Raw genomic sequence first — 20,202 nt, 5'->3', positions numbered from 1 at the left:
GACTCAAACAAAAAACTTGATGATAGCTGTAGAACTTGTGTATCCTGAAGTTTATTCCAATCGGAAATGGTTCTAGGAAACAAGGAATACTTAGACAGTTAGTACGTGTGCGATGGGGCGCGACTGTTAGTTGGTGTCTTTGCCTGGTTTCCTACTCTGCTGAAAATGATATCACGTCTGCAACATCTATTTTATAATGCCCCTTGATTCTTTGGTAGAGAAACTTCAGTCGGGATAAATTATTCCTGTAGCTAACGACGGTAACTCGGCTCGTCTTAGAAGCTCGGTTACTGAAGAACAAGAAGAAGAAGAAGAAGAAGAAATTTATTTGCCGAAAACATATTTACATAACAAAATATACTGAAGTGAGGCCGAATTTGTAATTATGTAGCGCACAGCCTTCTTTTGTGCGCTTTCGACTCAGCTGATGTTTGTCTTGGTGTAAGGATTCCAAATAACAACAAAATAACCCGTAGAACACATAACATAACACGTCCCAAATAACAGATAGAACCGCAAAAAGTGAACGTTAGGCACACGTGATGCAAAAAGATGAATGCGCAAGTAGTGCTTTCAATGTTGTTTTATGAATAGTTGGTTAACTTTTGCGACAGGAAATAAAAATACGCATTCAAAGCACGTCTTGACCCAAAAATAGCGGCAGTCCCCCTGGCGGCATTCCAGGATGTCCAAGAGTAACGGAAAGTTCCAGCAGATGGCGCAAGCAGTGGAACGCGTAAAAAGAAATTAACTTGAGCAAACCTCCACCGGGCTTATCGCAGGATCGAGGAGCGATGCGGGAGGGGAAGGGCAACACACGTTGTAAGGAAAGAAGACAGAGGAGTGTACGTTGCATAGCTGGCAAAAGACTGCCATCTTTCAACGACGTTTGCAGCGAAATGAGCAGATACGCAGCGAATTTTTTTCTATGTATGTTTTTGCAGCAATATACCCACCACGCACAAATGTATACTAACCCGCCGCGGTGGCTCAGTGGCTAAGGCGTTGCGCTGCTGAGCACGAGGTCGCGGGTTCGATTCCCGGCCGCGGCGGCCACTTCTCTGATGGAGGCGAAAAGCAAAAACGCCCGTGTGTACGAGATTTCGGCGCACGATAAAGATCCTCAGGTGGTCAAAACTAATCCGGAGCCCTCCACTACGGCGCGCCTCATCGCCTGCGTTGCGTCGGCGCGTTAAACCCCACAATCAATCAACAAATGTATACTAACACAACAAACTCGTATTTCTAAACATCGCGGTTAATTTCTTTAAAAAGCGCATCATAACGCCAGACCACACAAAGTAGCTTCATGGAACATAGCTCACGCACGATGGTGGAGGGGGGAATGTTTTTTTTGTTTGTTTAGTATTTACTGCCTCAAATGCAATACTGCGTTGAAGTAGAGGCGCCAACCGGGAGGATGCCCACACAAGGTAGGTCTAACTTACCGGCTTGAGATGGAGCGACGTATTTTTTATAGCTGGAGCCAAGCACGACCAGCTTTGTTATCGCCTCGTCGACAGTTAAGTTTGCGCTCGCGAACAATCTGCAAGCAAACACAGAACATGATCAGTGATGATGCACCTCCTGAGTCGTGGCGCCCGTTGCAGTAGCGGAGCATACATTTCACACAGCACTTGTTAGTGTCAATTGTTGGCAACCACAAGCACTTACTAACCATTAAAATTTGTAATGAGAGGAGAGATAAAACTTGTGAACAAGCACCTTCGAACTTGTGTTGTCTTCTATTCACCCCGTCAAGTTGGCTCTGTCCTAGCATTGTAAACTTACTAATGCCTTGCATGTTTGCTTCGAGTATAGTTGTTTCGTTAATTGTATATTTCTCGACTTCGCTTAGGCCATTAATAAAGTAAATAGCTATCTACTACTATACAAAACGAGTACGCTAAATATTGACCTGTCACTGCTTGATTGGACACGCCATTTTCTCAGATCACGCGTCTACCTCGTAGCTACTTTCAAAAAAAGTATTAATTGAAGCCTGATTCACCTTTCTGAAATGTGTCTTGCATGACCAGCTAAACGGATTTCAAGACATCAAAATGGCGGTCAAAGATCGTTATGAATTCAGGCGTACCATGAGTACATTTAAATTGCGGATCCATCTTTAATGCGAACTCACAAAATTTGAGTGCGTTTGTCACAGATGAACTGAGTGTCAGAACTGTGAAGCGAACTTTCATGTTTGGTGATCTAATGTTCGTATGCCCCACAAAGTGCACAAAGGCGAGATGAGGTGGGACCAGCCCGGTGGATATAAATGTTTAGCATAGGAACTCTACATCGGAAGCTGGTTAACGGGACCTCGCACCGACGAGATTTAGAAAAACTGTGGTATTGACGGGTGGAGATAAAAGCACTTATAAAGGCACTGCTTTCACAAACACGTTGGATCGTTTTTGGTCGAGGTAAGACGGGGTAGTAGTTATAAAAACTACGCCGAAAAGGGTAATTGGCTTGGAAACTACCGTACATGAAGTTAAACGCACTGTAGACAGTTAAAATATAGGCCGACCGTCGATTCTTCGCCAGCCAAAGAGCTGCGGGCGCGTGCTGGTGAGTGCATACAGGCGACCCAACGCATTTCCACTTAAACAGTGCACAAATGTGATGCGGTAACGTCGACTAGAAGGACGAAGGCGTTTAAGCTACTCGACTGGAAAGATGATCGATACTTAAGTTTAGCAATAGCACTACTAGAAAGCTGCCGTGGTACGTCTGCGCGGCGGCCCGCCCCGGTCGGCTGCAGCGGCGGCCCGCCGCCGAAGCAGACGACGCGCCGAGAGTAGCGCAAGACTTGACTGCAGCGCCGCTAGTTCTCGCGACCGCCTTTCGGCCCACCCTCCTCCGCTGGCGGGGATGCGGAGCTCCGAAACTGAGCTTATTCTAGTAACGTTGAATTAACGCGACTGTTTGTCGCTCTTCTGTGAATCTTGTTACAACTAAGCCCGTAGCTGGGCTTCGTCTCATCACTCCTCGGCTGTGTGCCGAAGCCACACATCCGAGGAGTGATGAGTCGAATTACGCACCACCGTGTCGGTGACTCATGTTTTCACGTCTCGACAAAGCCCGGGTCAGACGCTTCACTTTCGGCGCGTTTCAAACTTCGACGGTTGCCGGCCCGGCGAGGCATGTCTCAGCGAGCTTCAAGGACACAGAGGCCCCGCGATCGCAGCGGAGTCCTCCTCTCTCCCTCTCTCGAGCTCAGCGAGCGCCGATGCTACCGACTGCTCACGAACTCTAGAAAGAGCGTTGTGTGTGTCTGTGACTTTCGTGACGTGCGCACATTCTGCGGGAACGCTGTTTTGACCGTTGCCGCTTTTGGGTATAAATAGAGCCGCCCAAGCGCTGTAGATCCATTCCTGTAAGAGCAGAGAATCAATGCTGTCGCTCTGCTCGAGTCCTGTAACTGTTACCTCGCCCGTCGGGGCGTTGTTCTTTGGCTTCGGCTCACCTCTCACTATGAAGTGAACAGTTACGTTGGCCTACGGCTGCTGCACGTCTTCACGGCTGCAACAGCGGCTGGCCGCTCTTCACACCACGCTACCACATGTATGTCGGAGGCGATGGAGCTCGGCTCGGGTCGGCCTTCCCGGTCGCAACAATCTACAAGCGTAGCAAGTCGAACCTCAGTAGCAAGACAGCGCACACACCTCACACCTTGAATTCTTGTTATGAACAGCCTCACTGTTAACAAAAATAGCTTGAGTATGGTAGAGTTCAGAAAAGTAAACGTAGCGACACACATAACGCAGCGACGGGCAAGCGACTTCAGGGGTCCCCGCTTTCTACTTGTCGCCGCTGTATCGGCGTGGCTGTCGCGGTGCCGCCGAACGACGCCGTCAATAAGCGCGGATGGAGCTTCCCAGTACAGACAACCGTGGCCTTAAAACTACCAGGAAGCGGTGGTTTTTGCTGCCTTCATTGGTTCCGCGATGCGTCGTCATCGGGGAGAGTGGGAAGTGTAATACTCATTTCTGCGCTGATCGTGATAATTATTTTTATGACTATCACAGCATGAAACGAAGAACAGACGTAAAGCCTCAAAAGTATCTCAAAGAAAAGCATTGCAGGGGTCCTTTAAAGTGTAAGGGTGCGGTGCCTGATACGAAAATGAAAACGAAAACGAGCCCACTTGACGTGAGCTGAATCTGCCTGCACAGCTGGCATTCTTTATTTCGAGCATTCAAGTTAATTGCGAAACTTTATCGACTTTGGCTTTACGCTGAGAAGCTTTTTTACGTGAAGGTCGCTGGGCACGCGGAGAGGCTCCCAGGGAAGGCTTCAATTTCATAAACAGCTCCAACAGGTTCATCTATGTGCGGATGCGCCGTCATTCTTGCACAAAAACAATGTTTTTTAGGTGAAAGGAACACTAATCGACGGCAACGTCTTCAACTGCTGCGGCGTTTTCATTATAACTGGAGCCACCCTTCTTGGAGATTCCTCAGTGTGGCTAGGTCAACAAACGGCAAAGTTGGCATGACAGCCATTTCCAATCAATGGCTGATGTCAGAACCTCAGCTACTTCGGGATATCTTTTTGAAGCACTGCCGCCGTACCTAAACGGTGGGAGCCTGGTGAAAGGAAATTGCAGTTGCCGTGCGGCTGCCGGTGTTGCGACATGCACGCAACAAACACCGTCGCGTACGATATGTTCAGTGGAAGTACAATGTACTTCCAGTGAACAGATCTTGTCCAACTTGAAAGATCGTGTCCAACTTTTTTGCATGCACAAAAGTTTGACAAGATCTTTTAACATATTCTTTCTCAAAAGCGTTTATTTCTTCTTCGTTCTCCACCAATCGAGGTTGTAGCCTATATCCTACACAGATACTGAAGTTGTAGGCTGTATAGCCTACATCCTCGACATCATACTCACTACAGCTACGTTTTGCGGCACTACCTCTGCAGAAGTTGAAGGCCAACCAAGACGGCGGGCGGAATTTCCGATGCGCGCTCGCTTTCTTTAATACGGACACGTACTGCTGTTTACGGCATGTGTGGAAACGGCGAGACTGGCGCATCTGCGTGACCACGCACGCGAGAAACGCTTTGCACCGTCCACTATGCGCACCACGGTGCCGCGCTGACCCGCATGATTGTGCGTAATCATGGAGCACATATTTCCTCCATGTGTATAATGATGGCCGTACGCGCTTCATCGCGGCTTCCTATCAAGAGAGGGCAACCGAGGCACCCAGGAGTGCAGCGGACACAAGTGTCGCAAGATGAGGTTACAGAGTATCGGCACTCTTTTCTCCTGCTGTGCGGTGCCGCCGCTGTGATCATTGGACAGTTCGCCTCACGTGAAACTTGTTTACACTGCGACAGTGCATGGGCACCGCTATTTTGTTTTTTTATGCATTGTGTGCCGGCCAACTGTGGTAGTCTTAGCTTGTCCTCTCCGCTTTGCAGACGCACGCGACTGGCGTCGTTCCAAACGTGAATCAAAGATAACCCGCTTCCCAGCATTTCAGCTGCAGAAGTGGGTCTGAAGATGCCGTGTTCCTGCGTCTTCGGCAGTGTTGTTTACAAATGCCCTCGTCAAAGTTTGCGGTGAGGCCGCAGAAGCGGCAGCCTGTCAACACTGATAAACACCAAAATGGCTGCCGTTGCTCATTTGCGTGCCTCAGTGACGGTACTCTGTATCTTATCTAGTGATACTAGCGGGCACCTCTCGCGGAGCCACGGACTCAGTGCTGCCGCTCTTGGGCCTCCTGCCGGGACCTAAGGCTCACAGGAGGGCGCATGCGGCACGGCGGTACCGCTGCGTAGCCGGGTGATCCAACCGCCGTGTCTTATTCTATGAAGGGCGCCTTCCTGGCTCCATAACAGAGCGCTTCAGAGCAGTGCTCACGCCGGTGGTGACGCGCCCCTGCCGATACTTGCAGATGGGTCACTCTCATTGGCGCCGGTGTAGTACCGTCACTCCCCAGTTGAAACCAGCCAATAAACGTCTGCTTTGCTGAGCCGCAGCTTCTGCGTATACTCCGTGCCGATGAAGCCGAGATCTTTCACACTTCAGCATATGTCGGACGTGGCTTCGCCCCCTCCCAGCATCCTTTCTTCATCCGTCGTCCGCGCTCCGTCCCACATTGTCACTCGCACAACTGGTGTTTATACATTCGAAATACGCGTGCACCTACCTGAATACTTCGGGGAAGGTGATGACAGTCATCTGAAAGGGAAACAGTAATAGTATCAACGCCCTACAATACGCACGAGGTAAACTTCCAGCTTTTGTTTTCTTTTCCACTCTAGTTTAACAAATTGCCACTGAAACCCAGTTCCCTGATAAACGTCTATAGTTTTGTTGTAGTGAGTTCCTCCTCACTCCTTAAAATCGCCACAGGTTGGCTTCACCACGACACCCGGGAGCGACCAATTATTTGTTTTATTTATTTGTTTTATTTTCAATACTGTGAGCCTATCCGGGCTGTTACCGGGCAGGCATGCAATGCAAGCGTCACACAATATTGCATTCGAATTTTTTGCGAAAGCGTCAACCATATTGCTGATAGGAAATACACGTGGGTATAAGTTGTTCCACTCAACAATAGTTTTGGCGATGAAAGATTGCTTAAAGACATCCACTCTAGGCACGTAAGGCAAAATGGCATAAGCGTGATTAGTTCGCGGCGAAACTCTTCCAGGACGCTTTAAGTACAAGCAAGGACTCAAGTTCAGCTTGCTGTTATAAAGTTGATATAAAAATTTAAGGCGCGCAATTCTCCTGTGCACAGCCAATGTAGTGAGAGCAGCCCAGCCATCATAGTGGTTACGGAGTGTATTTTATCATAGTCAGAAAAAACCTGGCCGCCATTCGCTGAATTCGTTCTAATTTATCTATTATGTATTGCTGATGTGGGTCCGAAATTATACTAGCGTGAGCAAATGTGCAGCGAAGCACATAGCGAAGACCTGAAAGCGGCGAAGAGGTGCCTTGGGGGGGGGGGAAATCAGATGTATGCACTTAAAGACAAGCAATGCAATGTCATCACAAATAGGGATAAAACAGTCACAGTAGCCGAGGAGTTCTACAAAGATCTGTACAGTAGCCGGGACATGCAGGATAATGCCGAACGAGAAAGTAGTTCAGAAGAGGTAGACATCCGACCAGTAATGACAGAAGTAAGGAAGGCTGTGAAATAAATGCAATGGGGCAAAGCACCTGGGGAGGATTGGATAACAGCCGTCCTCTTGAAAGATGGCGGAGAAATTGTACTTGAAAACTGGCAAACCTGTATACGCAATCCCTAATGCCCGCAAGTGTACCGGAATCTTGGAAAAACATGAAAATCATCCTAGTCCATAAGAAAAGTGACATGAAGGACTTGAAAAATTACAGGCCGATCAGATTACTGTCAGTCGTCTACAAGGTGCTTACCAAGGTAATCGCTAACAGAATTTCTGCAATCTTAGATTTCAGTCAACCTAAAGAACAAGCATGGTTCGGTAAAGTCTATTCAACAATGGATCATATTCACACGATCAATCAGGTGATAGATAAATATATAGAGCCCTCATAGATTATGAGAAAGCATTTGACTCGATCGAAACCTCAGCAGTCATTCGGGCATTACGGAACCAGGGGATAGATGAGCATTATATAACAATACTGGAGGATATCTATATTGGGTCCACAGCTACCATCGGCCTCCATAAGGACAGCCGTAAAATACCTATAAGGAAGGGCGTCAGACAAGGAGACACCATCTCTACAATATTATTCACGGCATGCTTACGAGAAGTATTCAGAACGTTGGATCGGCAACAGGTGGGAGTAAGGGTTAATGGAGAATACCTCAGTAACCTCAGATTTGCTGATGACGTTGCCTTACTGAGTAACTCGGGGGACGAATGGCAAAGCATGCTTTTGGCACTGGACGAACGGAGTAGAACCGTGGGCCTGAAATTTAATATGCAGAAAACTAAAGTAATGATAAATAACCTCGGGACAGCACAGCGGTTCGAGATAGGTGGCGAGGCAGTGGAAGTGGTAGGCCAATATATCTACTTAGGCCAAGTTGTAACCCCGGATCCCAACCATCAGGCAGAGATAATTAGAAGAATAACAATGGGGTGGAGTGCATAGGGTAGACATTCTCAGATAAATGGCAGCCTACCATTGTCCGTGAAGAAGAAAGTGTATGACAGCTGCATCTTACCGGTACTCACCTACGGTGCAGAAACTTGGAGGCTCACTAAGAGGGTTCAACTTAAATTGAGAACGACTCAGCGGGCAATTCAACGGAAGATGATAGGTGTAACATTAAGGGACAAGAAGAGAGCGGAGTGGGTCAGGGAACAAACGCGTGTTAAGGACATTAGGAAGAGTTAAGTTTACTGAATTTTAAAATTACGTACTTAAATTAAATTAAAGTACTTAAATTAAGTAGGAATTAAGAAGAAGAAATGGGCGTGGGCAGGGCATATAATTCCCTGCGTTCCCTCAACGTTTCCCTCAACATTCCCTCAAGGTTTACCTCAGCATTTATCCCAAAATGTCTCTAAACATAAAGGAACGTATGAAAAAATATGTACGGGAGCAGCGGCCAATGCTTGTTCTATATTTTGAATCCTGTTCCATATCGCTTTTTCGATAAGCGAGACTAGACAAAGTTCATGCAAATTTCATATTTTATGAAGTGCTGCGTCTTTATACGCATAAGCTTCCTGCATTCAAGAAACCTAAAGTTGTTTTAAGCGGCGCTGGTAAAGCTAGGGTTGCATGTATTTTTCATGCGCGAGAACCAAAACAGCTGATGCCCAGCGTATTTTGAAGCGCGACGAGTTGGAGTACGAACGTTCCGGTGCATGCGTTTATAGCACGCAGTCACCACCAAAGTCCACACCACGCAAAACATGTTTTGGACTAAGAACCAGTTGGGCTTATTGATTACAAACGGCAACCTGGAACAGGGCGCGAACCTGGAACAGAACAGCACTGCGCTCGTGTTGCTTCTTCCTACCTTTTAGTGCCTGTTGCTGTGCGCTATCAACATTTTGTCGCGATTTGGACCTCCAGCTCGACATGTATATGCAGTGCCCCTAATAATAGGCACTATTTTTAAGATCCAACATTACTTAGACCCCAAATTTACATGTGTAATCGCTACGACGGGTGTGCATTTTGTGTAGGTTAGTTTTTATTGGGCACCCTTCTAAAGATTAGTAAAGTCAAAATAGACGTGTGTACTATCGTGATAAATTTAAACACGAACAACGGAGCACGTGGCTTTCAGTACATGCCACGCCTCCTGGCGACGGGCCGCGTATGCAACACGTGACGACAGTTCGTGACCAACCTTGATTTGGAAAGACCGTCGTATTTCCATCGTCCGTTGGGCACTCAGCACGCAATAAAAATAAAGGAATGCAGCAGCGTGCACCGTTTTCACTCATCGCAGGACCAAAGTTCGATAACGCTTGCGTGAGCGTGCGCCAAACGCGGTGGGAGGACAAAACAAACCGCTCACTCGCCGAACGACGGTGTATCAATGTTGGACACAAACTCTCGTCACGTGTTCGCACTGCGCATACGCGGCGCGGTATGTACTGAAAGCCACGCGCTCCGTTGTTTGCATTTCAGTTTATCACGATAGTACCTCTATGTATGTTATTAGGTAGACATGACCGCAATCAACGCTTAGAAGAAGCAAAATTTTGGCGTACTGTTCACTTAAATGCTGCATGACATCTACGTAGTGTGCAAAAAAGTTTTTGTGGTCATCCACCTTCGTAGAGCGGAATGGGTGGTGCTTGTTAGCGTTTTGTATATTCCTGTGCAGGTTCACCGCTGCGAAAGGCACACGCCTCCTGCCGCTCTCAGAGCGAGAGCATGGATGATAACTATTTTGACAGATGACGTTAAAAAGAGCCGCTTAGAAGGATTCCTGCATAAGCTTCGCCAGAGTTGCGCGTCTCATTTCCACGGGCCGCCACGCCACCGGATCCGACGGGGGAAGCCCGCTTTCAGGGCTGCGCACCGCCCTCCTTTTGCACTTGTGAGCAGGTGAGCGGCTCTGGCTGCCCCGCGCAGCGCTTGCTGGCGCTTGGCGGCGGTACACGCCCGCGGCGACTTCTGCAAGCGGCGCGATAGTTCCTACATCCGCGGCGTGGCCAGTGGCTTTTCTGCACCACTTGGGAACTAAAGACGGCGCTATGGGAGCGACACCGCAACAGATATTACGAGAGGTCTCGGAAGAGTAGTGTGAGATTTTGGGGACGTGTGCGCCTGCCTCTTTGTTCGACTGCGCATATGATTGCACAAAACCATTATTACAGCCTTGCTTTTTCTCCTGATCGCCGAGAAGCCATGTTCTCTCTATAAAGGCTACTCGTTATTTTTATACGTGCCCAGTGCTGCCAATTGCGATATTTGGAGAGTTTGGTGGCCGACCGCGACGATATATTCCCCCTACCCAAGCCTACCTTGGGTCTTGTTTAGGTGGGTGTAAGTAAACTATGTATTAAAGACATACCAATTTGGCAAAATACACACATCGGTATTTTTTTCCCTGAAACTACAATTGCCTCTCTCTATATATAAAGCACGAGTTTAAAAAGATCATTGTTTATAAAGCATAAAAATAATGCATTGCCGTTTGATATGGTAGTGAAACATGGTTAGCAGCGCGGTGCAGAAGAGACAACAAAGAGGAGGCCACACAGGACTAGCTCCAGGGCTAGTCCTGTGTCACCTCTTCTATGTTGTCCCGTGTATACTGCGTTATTTAACAGTGTTTTACAGTTCGGACTAACTGGCCCCATTTATGCACTGATATAGTAGTTCCACAGTCCCACTCAAAATTTTTGTTTTGGATTCGCGAATACGATTCTCAAACCATGTCACTTAAAAAGCAGAAAAAAAAAAGAACCACGCTCCAGGGATTTCAACCGATGACTTCTACTGAGTGGGCGATAGGCTTTAGTCCACTGCATCACGACATCACTAAGGTTGTGCGGAAATAACCTCTATACTGCATTGAGACCCACCCTTCGTGTCTTTCCCGCCGCGGTGGCTCAGTGGCTAAGGCGTTGCGCTGCTGAGCACGAGGTCGCGGGTTCGATTCCAGGCAGCGGCGGCCGCTTTTCTGATGGAGGCGAACAGCAAAAACGCCCGTGCGTACGAGATTGCGGCGCACGTTAAAGATCCTTCGGTGGTCAAAATTAAGCCCGAGCCCTCCCCTACGGCGGGCCTTATAGCCTGCGTTGCGTCAGCGCGTTAAACCTTTCAATAAATCAATGAATAAACCAATTATTCAAGAAATAAATCAATAAATAAATAAATCAATAAATAAATCAACCAATCAATCATTAACTCAATCAATAAATAAATCAATAAAGCCATTTGTGTCTCATTAATGTTTTCTACATGATTTAAAGAATTCTTGGTAGGTTACCTGAACAAACCTTGAATAACAGTTTCGCAGTAAGGTTCCATGAACTCCTTACCATAGCTTACCTCGATCAACAGCACTGTTTCGGCTACGACTGCGATTTCACCCTGCCGGATTAGTGCTTGCCGTATATTTGTTTCAGGCTTTACGCTAAAAACTTTGGTTGATATTGATTTCTTATTACCTAATAGAGCTTTCATATCTCCTCTTCTGTTATTAGCTGACCTTATATTTTCTACAAGCGTTGCTGGTTGCACACGAATATGTAGTTTGCAACTTTGGGAAGCAAATTGTCGCCAAAGCGAACGGCCGAAGCGCCGTTAAGCCGTAATACGGATCCATTACGATCGTGCTACCATGCTTAAATTTGTGAACAGACGTGTTGTTATGTACGCTGTAAATCGGGTGACTGAGGCCTCTGTCAGGCCACGTTCGCCTTTAGTCTCAGCCTCCACTTGGTTTTTGCCAAGAAATAAAAAATCAAATTAGCGCTAGTGTTGAGTTGTAGGGGCTTCAAGCTTGACCTTAATGTGTTTATTACACTGTAGGAACTAACGCAACAGCGCCGCATTTATTACGGCACGAATGTTGTCGGGAAGCAGTTTAAGCTTCTCGATCAATTCCTCACGACCCTTCGGCCGATCGGTCGCCGTGAGCGTCTTCATGTCAGCGAGCCAGTCACACAACGCAGACTGTCGATCGGCCGATGTGTTCGTGTCGCTGCCAGAGTCGTGTAACAAGGTGATCTGTAAACTCGAAAGTCGGTGTCGCCATCGTGTCGTCGTCGTGTCGACCTAACCAAGGCGCTTCAACGAGAAGCGTGGTAATAAAGTAAAAGAGATAAATATGGACGAACATAATATTGTCGAGCGTGCTGCAGGAAGCCAAAGATGCCGCAGCGACCCGCCGACGCTAAGAAGACAACGCTTCTCTTCGCCAGAAGTGCGAGAAAGAGCCGTCCAATCGCGAGATTTCTTCTTGTGACGTACACGGGGGAATCTATGACGTACATACGTCGAAATGACGGAGCCCAAAAACACGCAGGAAAGTGTGGGAACGCGGCAACAAACTTCGAAACGAAAGCGTGAGCTTTCCGCTACACGTGAAAAAGGTATACTTGGCACAGATGACGTTGACCACCCAACCTAACGATTGCGCATGTTCATTAAGTGCGCTCAAAACTCCTTTCAGGACCACTTTAAGCCGACGTCACGGAGACACGCTTCGGAGCGCCGCCCGTGGTCACGCTCACTAGCGCTTCGTTGCAGAAAAACATCTTGGCCTTTTCGGGCTCCGCGAATATTGGTGTCGAACTAAACAGCCGTGCGCAGCTTGCGCGCTTTCTCGCCCCAAGTTCCTGTATTCGCCCCGAAATCGAACACAGTCGGCCCCAGGCGGCGGCGAGACGAACCGCTTTTAGTGTGGATGGCGCTCTCGCGTCGTCTGATCGTTCACGTTGCCCGCGGCGCAAGACGCGTGCTGCACACGATAAAACAACCAATATGTGCACTTGTGTGGCAGGAAGCAATAAAATAGTTACCTCTGCTTGCGCATTTCTTCTAGATACGCAATAATCAGCGACAGCTTCGGGTTAATGCACTGGTTTAATTCCACAAAACATCTTCGCCGTGGGGAACGTGTTATACGCCTGAAACGTAGTATAAGCATTGCTTCGACACATTGAACTTTTCCTATTGATAAGTGCAGTCGACTGCTGTTTCGGGAATGTCAAAGGGTGCTTTGGGAAAGTGGCCTGGTGGTTATTTAAAGGGTAAAAGTTTAATACGCGAAACGGGCACGAAGTGACAAGAGCTGTGCATACCCGTGCATTTGCCACACCCTTTTAAAATTGAGCTGTGTCCTTTTAGAAAGAAGAAACAAACAAAAACAATTACATTGCACACGACCCGTGCGCTATCGCCCATAGATTACCGGGGACGTATTTTACACCCGCAAGTGTCTGTGTGAGATCGAATTCTTCCCGTACCTTTTCGAAAATAAATACCATTTTTGGACAGTCGATGCATATACTGTGTTGCTAATTTTACGTTTTATTTAAAATCCGTTTCGGTGGATGCGCAAGGGTATTTCGGGGGGATTTCTCGGTAAAAGAAAGAAGTTGTGAGTTTGCGCCTATCCTGTGGCATTTCGTGTGTTATTTTCATATAGCCCACTTTCAAATCCCGTCATAAATCACCTTGTCCAGAAATATGTTTCGCTCAGCATAACAAAATGCCTAATTTGGTCACGTCTTAACCGCTTAAGGTGGACCTATGTTTAAAGGAGGAAAAATCGCGTGATATAATGCACCTTGTTGCCCACATGTGTTGAGGGTGTGTGCCGTGACTCGCTGGATTTTTAAAATTTTCCCACAATGCTCGCTGTCAATGCGATTTTTTAAAAGGCCAGCCACAATTCCTGGACAATCTCGGGCCAAAAGGGCTGCTTAATGAATTTAGAAAATACTGGTGTCTACTCTCGAAGTACTCTTTTTCGCCGCTACGGAACCCGACGCCTAGCGTACTTTCGATTGCAAGTAATACTGATAGACCCACGTTTGGCTTTTCACGTTACATGCGTTCTCTTCTCGCTGCGCGCAAAACGCTAGCAGAACCCCCCCCCCCCCCACCCAAAAAAAAAGAAAAAACGAAATGCAAAGAAAACTTTTAATCGTGCATTTTTTAGCCAATACTCAAGAAATAAATGCCAAAGCAAAAGCGAAGTTCAGTTTACAAAACAAAGTAGCTACCGGGAACCCGCTGCGCTGTTTCGTAATGAGAAATAAAAAGAGAACGTTTTACTACAACAGGACAACTTCATTTGCCATCTTTATGGTTCGTAAGCGACATTATGCAAGAATGCAAACACATCTCGCTGTTCTAGGCACCTGTTAGATTTTAAAATGAACGCAAATGGTCGACGTTGAAGGCGTAACAGACAATCTGTGCGCACTGTGAGGTCCCAGAGGCTTGGTTTACACACTGTAAACCTGCTTGTCACGTTGCAAAAATCTAGCCTAACATGAGATGTTGATTGTACTGCGCGCGTCCGTAAAATTTCATTTAATTAAAGCTGCGCGCAGACCTGTTAGAAAGGTTGCATTTATATCTTTGCGCTGGCTAAAATTTAGTAATCTGATGTTGCCTTTCAAGCACACAAAAAAATATTCTAAGCTCTTAGAAAAAATGTCGGGGCGGTTAAGTGGTGTTATCGTTTGAGGGCATCCCACAAATGCAAGAATGCGTCATGCTACCAGTGAAAGCGATTGAAACTGCTGTTGGCAACTGAATTCCGGAGATCGACTCTTCCTGATTTGTTTCTATTTGATTTTATTGAAGGCTCAAGCCATAGTCTGGAAAGATCGAACTTGCTACTAGCCACGGCGTACAAGTTCATTGTTGAGATTCCCGATGGGTCGCCACTTTTTTGGCGTAATGAAACTTATTACCGCTTCCATGCTAGGCATTGAACGTTGAGTAACCGAACTACAGGCTACAGCACATACCACTCTTGTCTGCGCCTTTCGTGCGCACATACGGTGCGAGAAAGGCGCGAAGCGCGCCCACAGTGGGCATTCTTTCGGGCCACTCAGCGGAGCAGCCACACTAGCAGCGCGACGCTACCGCCACCTACATGTCCATCTCCACAACATGAAGCCAGGTTCTACCTATCGTCTATCCCAACAGATGGCGCATCCGTGCAAAATAGACTGTTGAATTAAAAAAAAACACAAAAGAATAAAGAAGCCTGTGATTCACACTTTGTGTAGCTAGGGACAAGTTTTTAAATATCGTTTTTCATTTCGCATACAGACGAAAGTATGTTGCCGCGCTACTGTATGTCATGGTTGCCAGAATTATTTTTTGAGAGGACACATACGGCTCGTAGATCTAAAAATTTCGATTTAAAAAGTTCTTGGGCGCTATCAGCAAAACCTTTTCGGAATAAAGTGTTTGAAGTGATGGCCTTTCATTTGGGATAACGAACATATCCTCGGCAAAAATCGGTTGTCTGTCTCTTTAACGCATTTTTTAATTGTTTTAAGCTGGTGTTCTGAGTTTGGAGTTACAAGAGGCCGTGACATTCTGGCCACCCATTTCTGGCCATCAGTATTTCTAAGTCGTTCTTCGAAACATTTTTTTGCTCTGTACTTCTAATAATTGTTGAGTACACCTAACTGAACATAGTCGTGATTAAGACATTATCGTGCAAAGGTCAACCAATCTCTCCCTTGCACTCAACTAGCAGAGGATCATCCTTACATGAGAAAGGGTTTTGTTTTACTTTGTCTTTGCCACTTATAGGACCACCATAGAACTTGCTGCACACAGAGGAGTGCTCTCCAGCCGAACCACCCTTAGGTGGCACAGGAGTGAGAGTAAGAACATTAAAATACTGCTAGAAAAAAGCACTAGAGCTACCTTTTTTGGAACGTGTTAACATGTCGACCAACCTCATGGCTAGTGTAGATGTGACTTGTTTGTAGAGGGGCAAAATCAGAAAAATAGAGACGAGCAAGTAAGTCATCGTTGCACGACAGCTTCTGCGACACCTAAGTTAAGCTGCCTGCAATCAATGGCGGTCCCTGCAATCAATGGCGGTCCCCCCTCCTTAAAGAGGTCCTCAGCTTTTTACTTTTTCTTTTTTCAAGAATCCCACTTGTGCGAGGTCGCAAACGTGTTCCGACCGTCAGAAATGCGGGCTCGAGCCAGCCGTTGTACCGCCTAAGGGGGGCCAAAAACCATGGTGCCGCTAAGTGATTGTGCACAAACGGGATAATCCGCATACGCGCGCACGCCGCCATGGTTATCACCTCCTCCGAAAAACTGGTACAACGAGGGGAGGGGTTCTTTATTCGACCCCCCTGCGCATCCCCCCCCCAAAAAAAATAAAATTCGCTCCCTCCAAAATGATGATGATTGTAGGGTTCAACGCGCCGACGCAACGCAAGCGATGAGGCGCGCCGTAGTGGAGGGCTCCGGATTAATTTTGACAACCTGGGGATCTTTTAACGTGCGCCGAAATCTCGTACACACGGGCGTTTTTGCTTTTCGCCTCCATCAGAAAAGCGGCCGCCACGGCCGGGAATTGAACCAGCGACCTCGTGCTCAGCAGCGCAATGCCTTAGCCCCCCTCCAAAATCAATCTCTGGGACCAGTACTGCCTGCAATTTATGTGCAAAACAAAATTGTATGCAAGATGTTTACAGTTTTATTGCCTGGTTCAAAGAGACTGGTATACAAAATTTTGAGGAAAGCTGGAGTTGGCAGTGTTTTTATTTGTATTAGGGGTTTTCGTGGAAAGGTGGCATTTTATTATTTACTTTATAATTTTTTAAACTGCTACAGGAACATTAATTCGTAGACGTAGTTCCATGTATTCCATGTAGGTGTGCTATGTTTATTTATTCAAGGTACCCTTATGGCCCCATGGGCATTAATGAGGGGCGTGGTACCTGAGCAGATTGAACGAAGAATAATGACATCAGAGAATTCTGCCAAGTGCGTACAAGGAAAAAAAAGAAAAGAAAAATACAGCAGAAACATCAGTGTCCCTACGCATACTAAAAAACGTACACGCAAGGAACACAATAATAGTATACTGTGTTTAAGCTATTTGGTCATTAGAAGTTTGAATGGGAGGCTTCTAAGGAAATATATGTAATGCTCGATCAGTTTTCAAAATGTTATTTGTTTTTTCTTTTCAGTGACAGAGGTCTCAACGAGTATCTGGATGCACCTACAACGTTTGTGCTGGGCACCTCTGATATCTGTCTTCTATGGCTGTGGAGCTGGGAATAATAAAACTAAAAACTGTCTCCTTAATTTTGTATATTCCTTTTACATAGCGCAGGAACGTGGAAATGATGTGCAGGACAAAACACGAGCACTTGCACGTCATCGTCCCTTGGTCTCTTATCTGGTATTTATGCTGCAGTTTAAACAACGAACTGCCAGGTAGCCAGCATTCACAACCATTTCAAGTTTTACCTCTCAAGCTGAAAAGTGATAATTCATTTGTCCGAGGAACATTTTAAAGGTCTTCACAAGAGCACATGTTTGAAGATTGAGATGCTACACTGCAGGTTCACTTACAACAGCATGTTCTAAAAATTTTGCATATTTTAATACTGGCCTTCACATCTGCTCTTGAAGCCTGTAAGTTGGAAGCAATCTAATGCTTGCTTTACATCGGTTACTACAAAGGGCCAGTAGTGTGATAGCAATCAAGCATCTTGCAACAATACAAATTTGTTTAGGCTGAGAGCCATTAAATAAGGTACGCCACCATCTATCGCCAATAAATGTGCATTTTGAAATGACCAGATCTGGAAACGGATTTGAAGGGGCAATATCTCATCCTACGTTCTTTTTTAGTTTAAAAGTGGCACACTGCGCAAGTAAAAGTGCTATTGAGATTAGTGTTCTCTCCGGCCGGTACACGCGCGCGCTTCTAGGAAATTTCGCAGCTCTGCAAGGAATTTTTCTTTGATTTTGAAAGAAGCAAGAAACTTAAACGCAGAGGAAATTCAGTGTCGGAGAAATAATGAAGAAGACGTCCTCCAGGTCGGATGATTGGTTGGTGCTGCGCAGCAGTAATATTAAGGCCACACAGAGGAGAAAGAAGTTTTGAAATTTTTAAGAATAAAGGAACCAGCGCAGGGCAAACTCGGGGCGATACCATGGGCACGGTCAGGCAGGCACGCTCCGCATTCATAAAAAAATATCATCAAGTAAGACACCCGTCAAAACTGAAAGGAAACGTCCAGCTGTTTCTTGCGTTGTCTGCTGCTAGACGCCGGCACACAGTTCCTTACAGGGAATTCCCTAGGAGCCTACGCGCGAGGCCAATACAAGTCTGCTCGCTGTAACAACAAATTCTCTAAATGTCCCTAACTTTTGTCCCCATCTGACAGTGGTTTCAGGAGCCAATCAAAACGTGGAATATTTTCCTCCTTTTAACCGCATGCCCTAGGGGAGCAGAGGTGCGCGTCCATCCGCCATCTTGAGTTCCAGGTGTTGCGGGAAACCCGCCTCGCATGTAGGAGCTGCCACCGGGCCAACGCGCCAACGGCAGGGGCGAGCGGCGCGACAAAAACTGGCGCACGATTCTCGGCTGCTTATCAGCTGAGCGGCCACCGCTTCGCCGCTTCCGCAGCAACCGCCGATGCTCAGTTGAGCAGAACTGACTGAATACTGGGTCTTGTGTGCAGCACTGAAAGCGGGCTTTCCTGTAGAACTGGAACTCGCGGCAGGTGGCAATCAGAAGCGCAACTCTTGCGCTATGCGATATACAGGAACTCTACCAAGTACGGAACAGTAGCGCTTTCCAGCGGTAGCCAGGAAAGACGTTTCGCACTCCAAACGTTTTACCCACTTCCTGTGCAAGCTGCCAGGTATAGCCAATGGCGACAGGCGGCTGCCCCACGTTTTCACGATTTTCTAAGTTATTTAAAAAAACGCTACGCCAAGAGTGGCATATTCGTGTTCCCGGTGAGGTAATCAACCCATGCAATGCAACATTTATTTTGACTTTAGTGTCCTTTAGGAATGCTTTCTCCCGTAAGCCTTGAGGCTTTGATTTTCTTTAGGCGTAAGGTTGATGCCGAACTGGTTCGGCATACGCAAGACTACGCAGTCGGTGAAATTAGCGACTGCATCTAAGCTGGGCCGTTTCCAATAAGCAACACAGTCAACGAGCGACGAGCGCGAGCCGGTCTAGTTGTTGCAATGCACGACAGCGACACAGCGGCGAAGTGGCCCGTGGCGCGAACAAGAACAGACAGGCAGAGGCGGGCACTCCCCTCGCTATTGCGCGCCCTCAACCTAAGCTGGGTGACGTACGAAAAACCTGGCACTCATAAATCCTAGCGCTTTGCAGTTATCGCCTCTGGCATTGCTCGCAGCATGGAGCGTGCGGAAGGCGCAGTCAAATCGACAACGCTAAAGAGATCCTTAAGGAGGTGTGCTTTAAGTGTGCTAAATTCACAGGTTTCCCAACACCGTGCGCTAGATGCCAAAGTGGAGCAGGCTAAAAAGCGGCTGAGCCGAGCTGCATGCTTACCACAGCCAAGTGCAGCATTCTTCTTCTTCTTCTTCTTCTTCCTCTGCGCCAGAGTGCTCTCTTCTTGGGCTCCGGCTGCCGACTTCAAAGCCTATGAGCAAGGGGAGAACAAATAGAACATGCGGAAATAGGCTGCCTGCAAGGAACGCTTCTTAATGTGTTTACGCGTTCTTGTCGTTAATGGCGATGATGACAATAAAACGATACAGACATTTCCCGCATCGGATGGAATGCTACGAAAGAAATTGGGCTCTTTCCTATTTTCCTATCAGAATCAATCAACAATTATTCTCTAATTATATTACGTAATCGCTTGGCCATTTCTCCGCTTCAATTCTACAGGGTCATTGCCCAGTACACCTCGTTGGTATGAACCATTAGTGAAGGAACAACGTCAACATCGATCGCAACATTCACATCAGTACCCTCGAAGCAATTCATAATCGCGCCGCTCGCTTCATTCTGTCCAACTAATACTATTCCCGTACGGCAAGCGTAACTCGTATGAAGTCTGCTACCTAGCCTATCACTTCGCTGCAAAATCTCGTGCCAGTGCCTCTTCTACAAGTTGTACCATACCATGCACTAACTGAGTAACTCGGTTTTTTTTTTGCCGCCATCCTACATTTCATCCCGCAGCGATCACCCCTTCAATGTTGCAATTCCAAGCAGCCGTACAAATATTCATTTTAATTCATTCGTGCCCACAACA

The 20,202-nt window shown here is 47.0% G+C and overlaps 1 protein-coding gene across 1 annotated transcript in view; it reads right to left on the bottom strand.

The window, feature by feature from the left end:
• Window positions 1-19,574, bottom strand: part of LOC144179500 (gamma-aminobutyric acid receptor subunit pi-like) — a 95,570-nt gene extending 75,996 nt beyond the window's left edge. Inside the window, exons 1-3 of the mRNA XM_077707880.1 lie at window positions 19,491-19,574; window positions 6,171-6,202; window positions 1,449-1,546 (exon numbers count right to left, since the gene is read on the bottom strand). Coding sequence (XP_077564006.1) covers window positions 1,449-1,546; window positions 6,171-6,202; window positions 19,491-19,508 — 148 coding nt within the window. The 5' untranslated portion in view covers window positions 19,509-19,574. The remainder of the gene's footprint in view (window positions 1-1,448; window positions 1,547-6,170; window positions 6,203-19,490) is intronic.
• Window positions 19,575-20,202: the final 628 nt, after the last annotated feature.

The sequence above is a fragment of the Haemaphysalis longicornis genome, unplaced genomic scaffold (genome assembly GCF_048455015.1).
Source record: "Haemaphysalis longicornis isolate Haplotype H1 unplaced genomic scaffold, Haemaphysalis longicornis Haplotype H1 scaffold_4, whole genome shotgun sequence".
Classification (NCBI taxonomy): domain Eukaryota; kingdom Metazoa; phylum Arthropoda; class Arachnida; order Ixodida; family Ixodidae; genus Haemaphysalis; species Haemaphysalis longicornis.
Note: the sequence above shows the minus strand (reverse complement) of the source record. Positions and strands in the feature narration are given on the sequence as shown.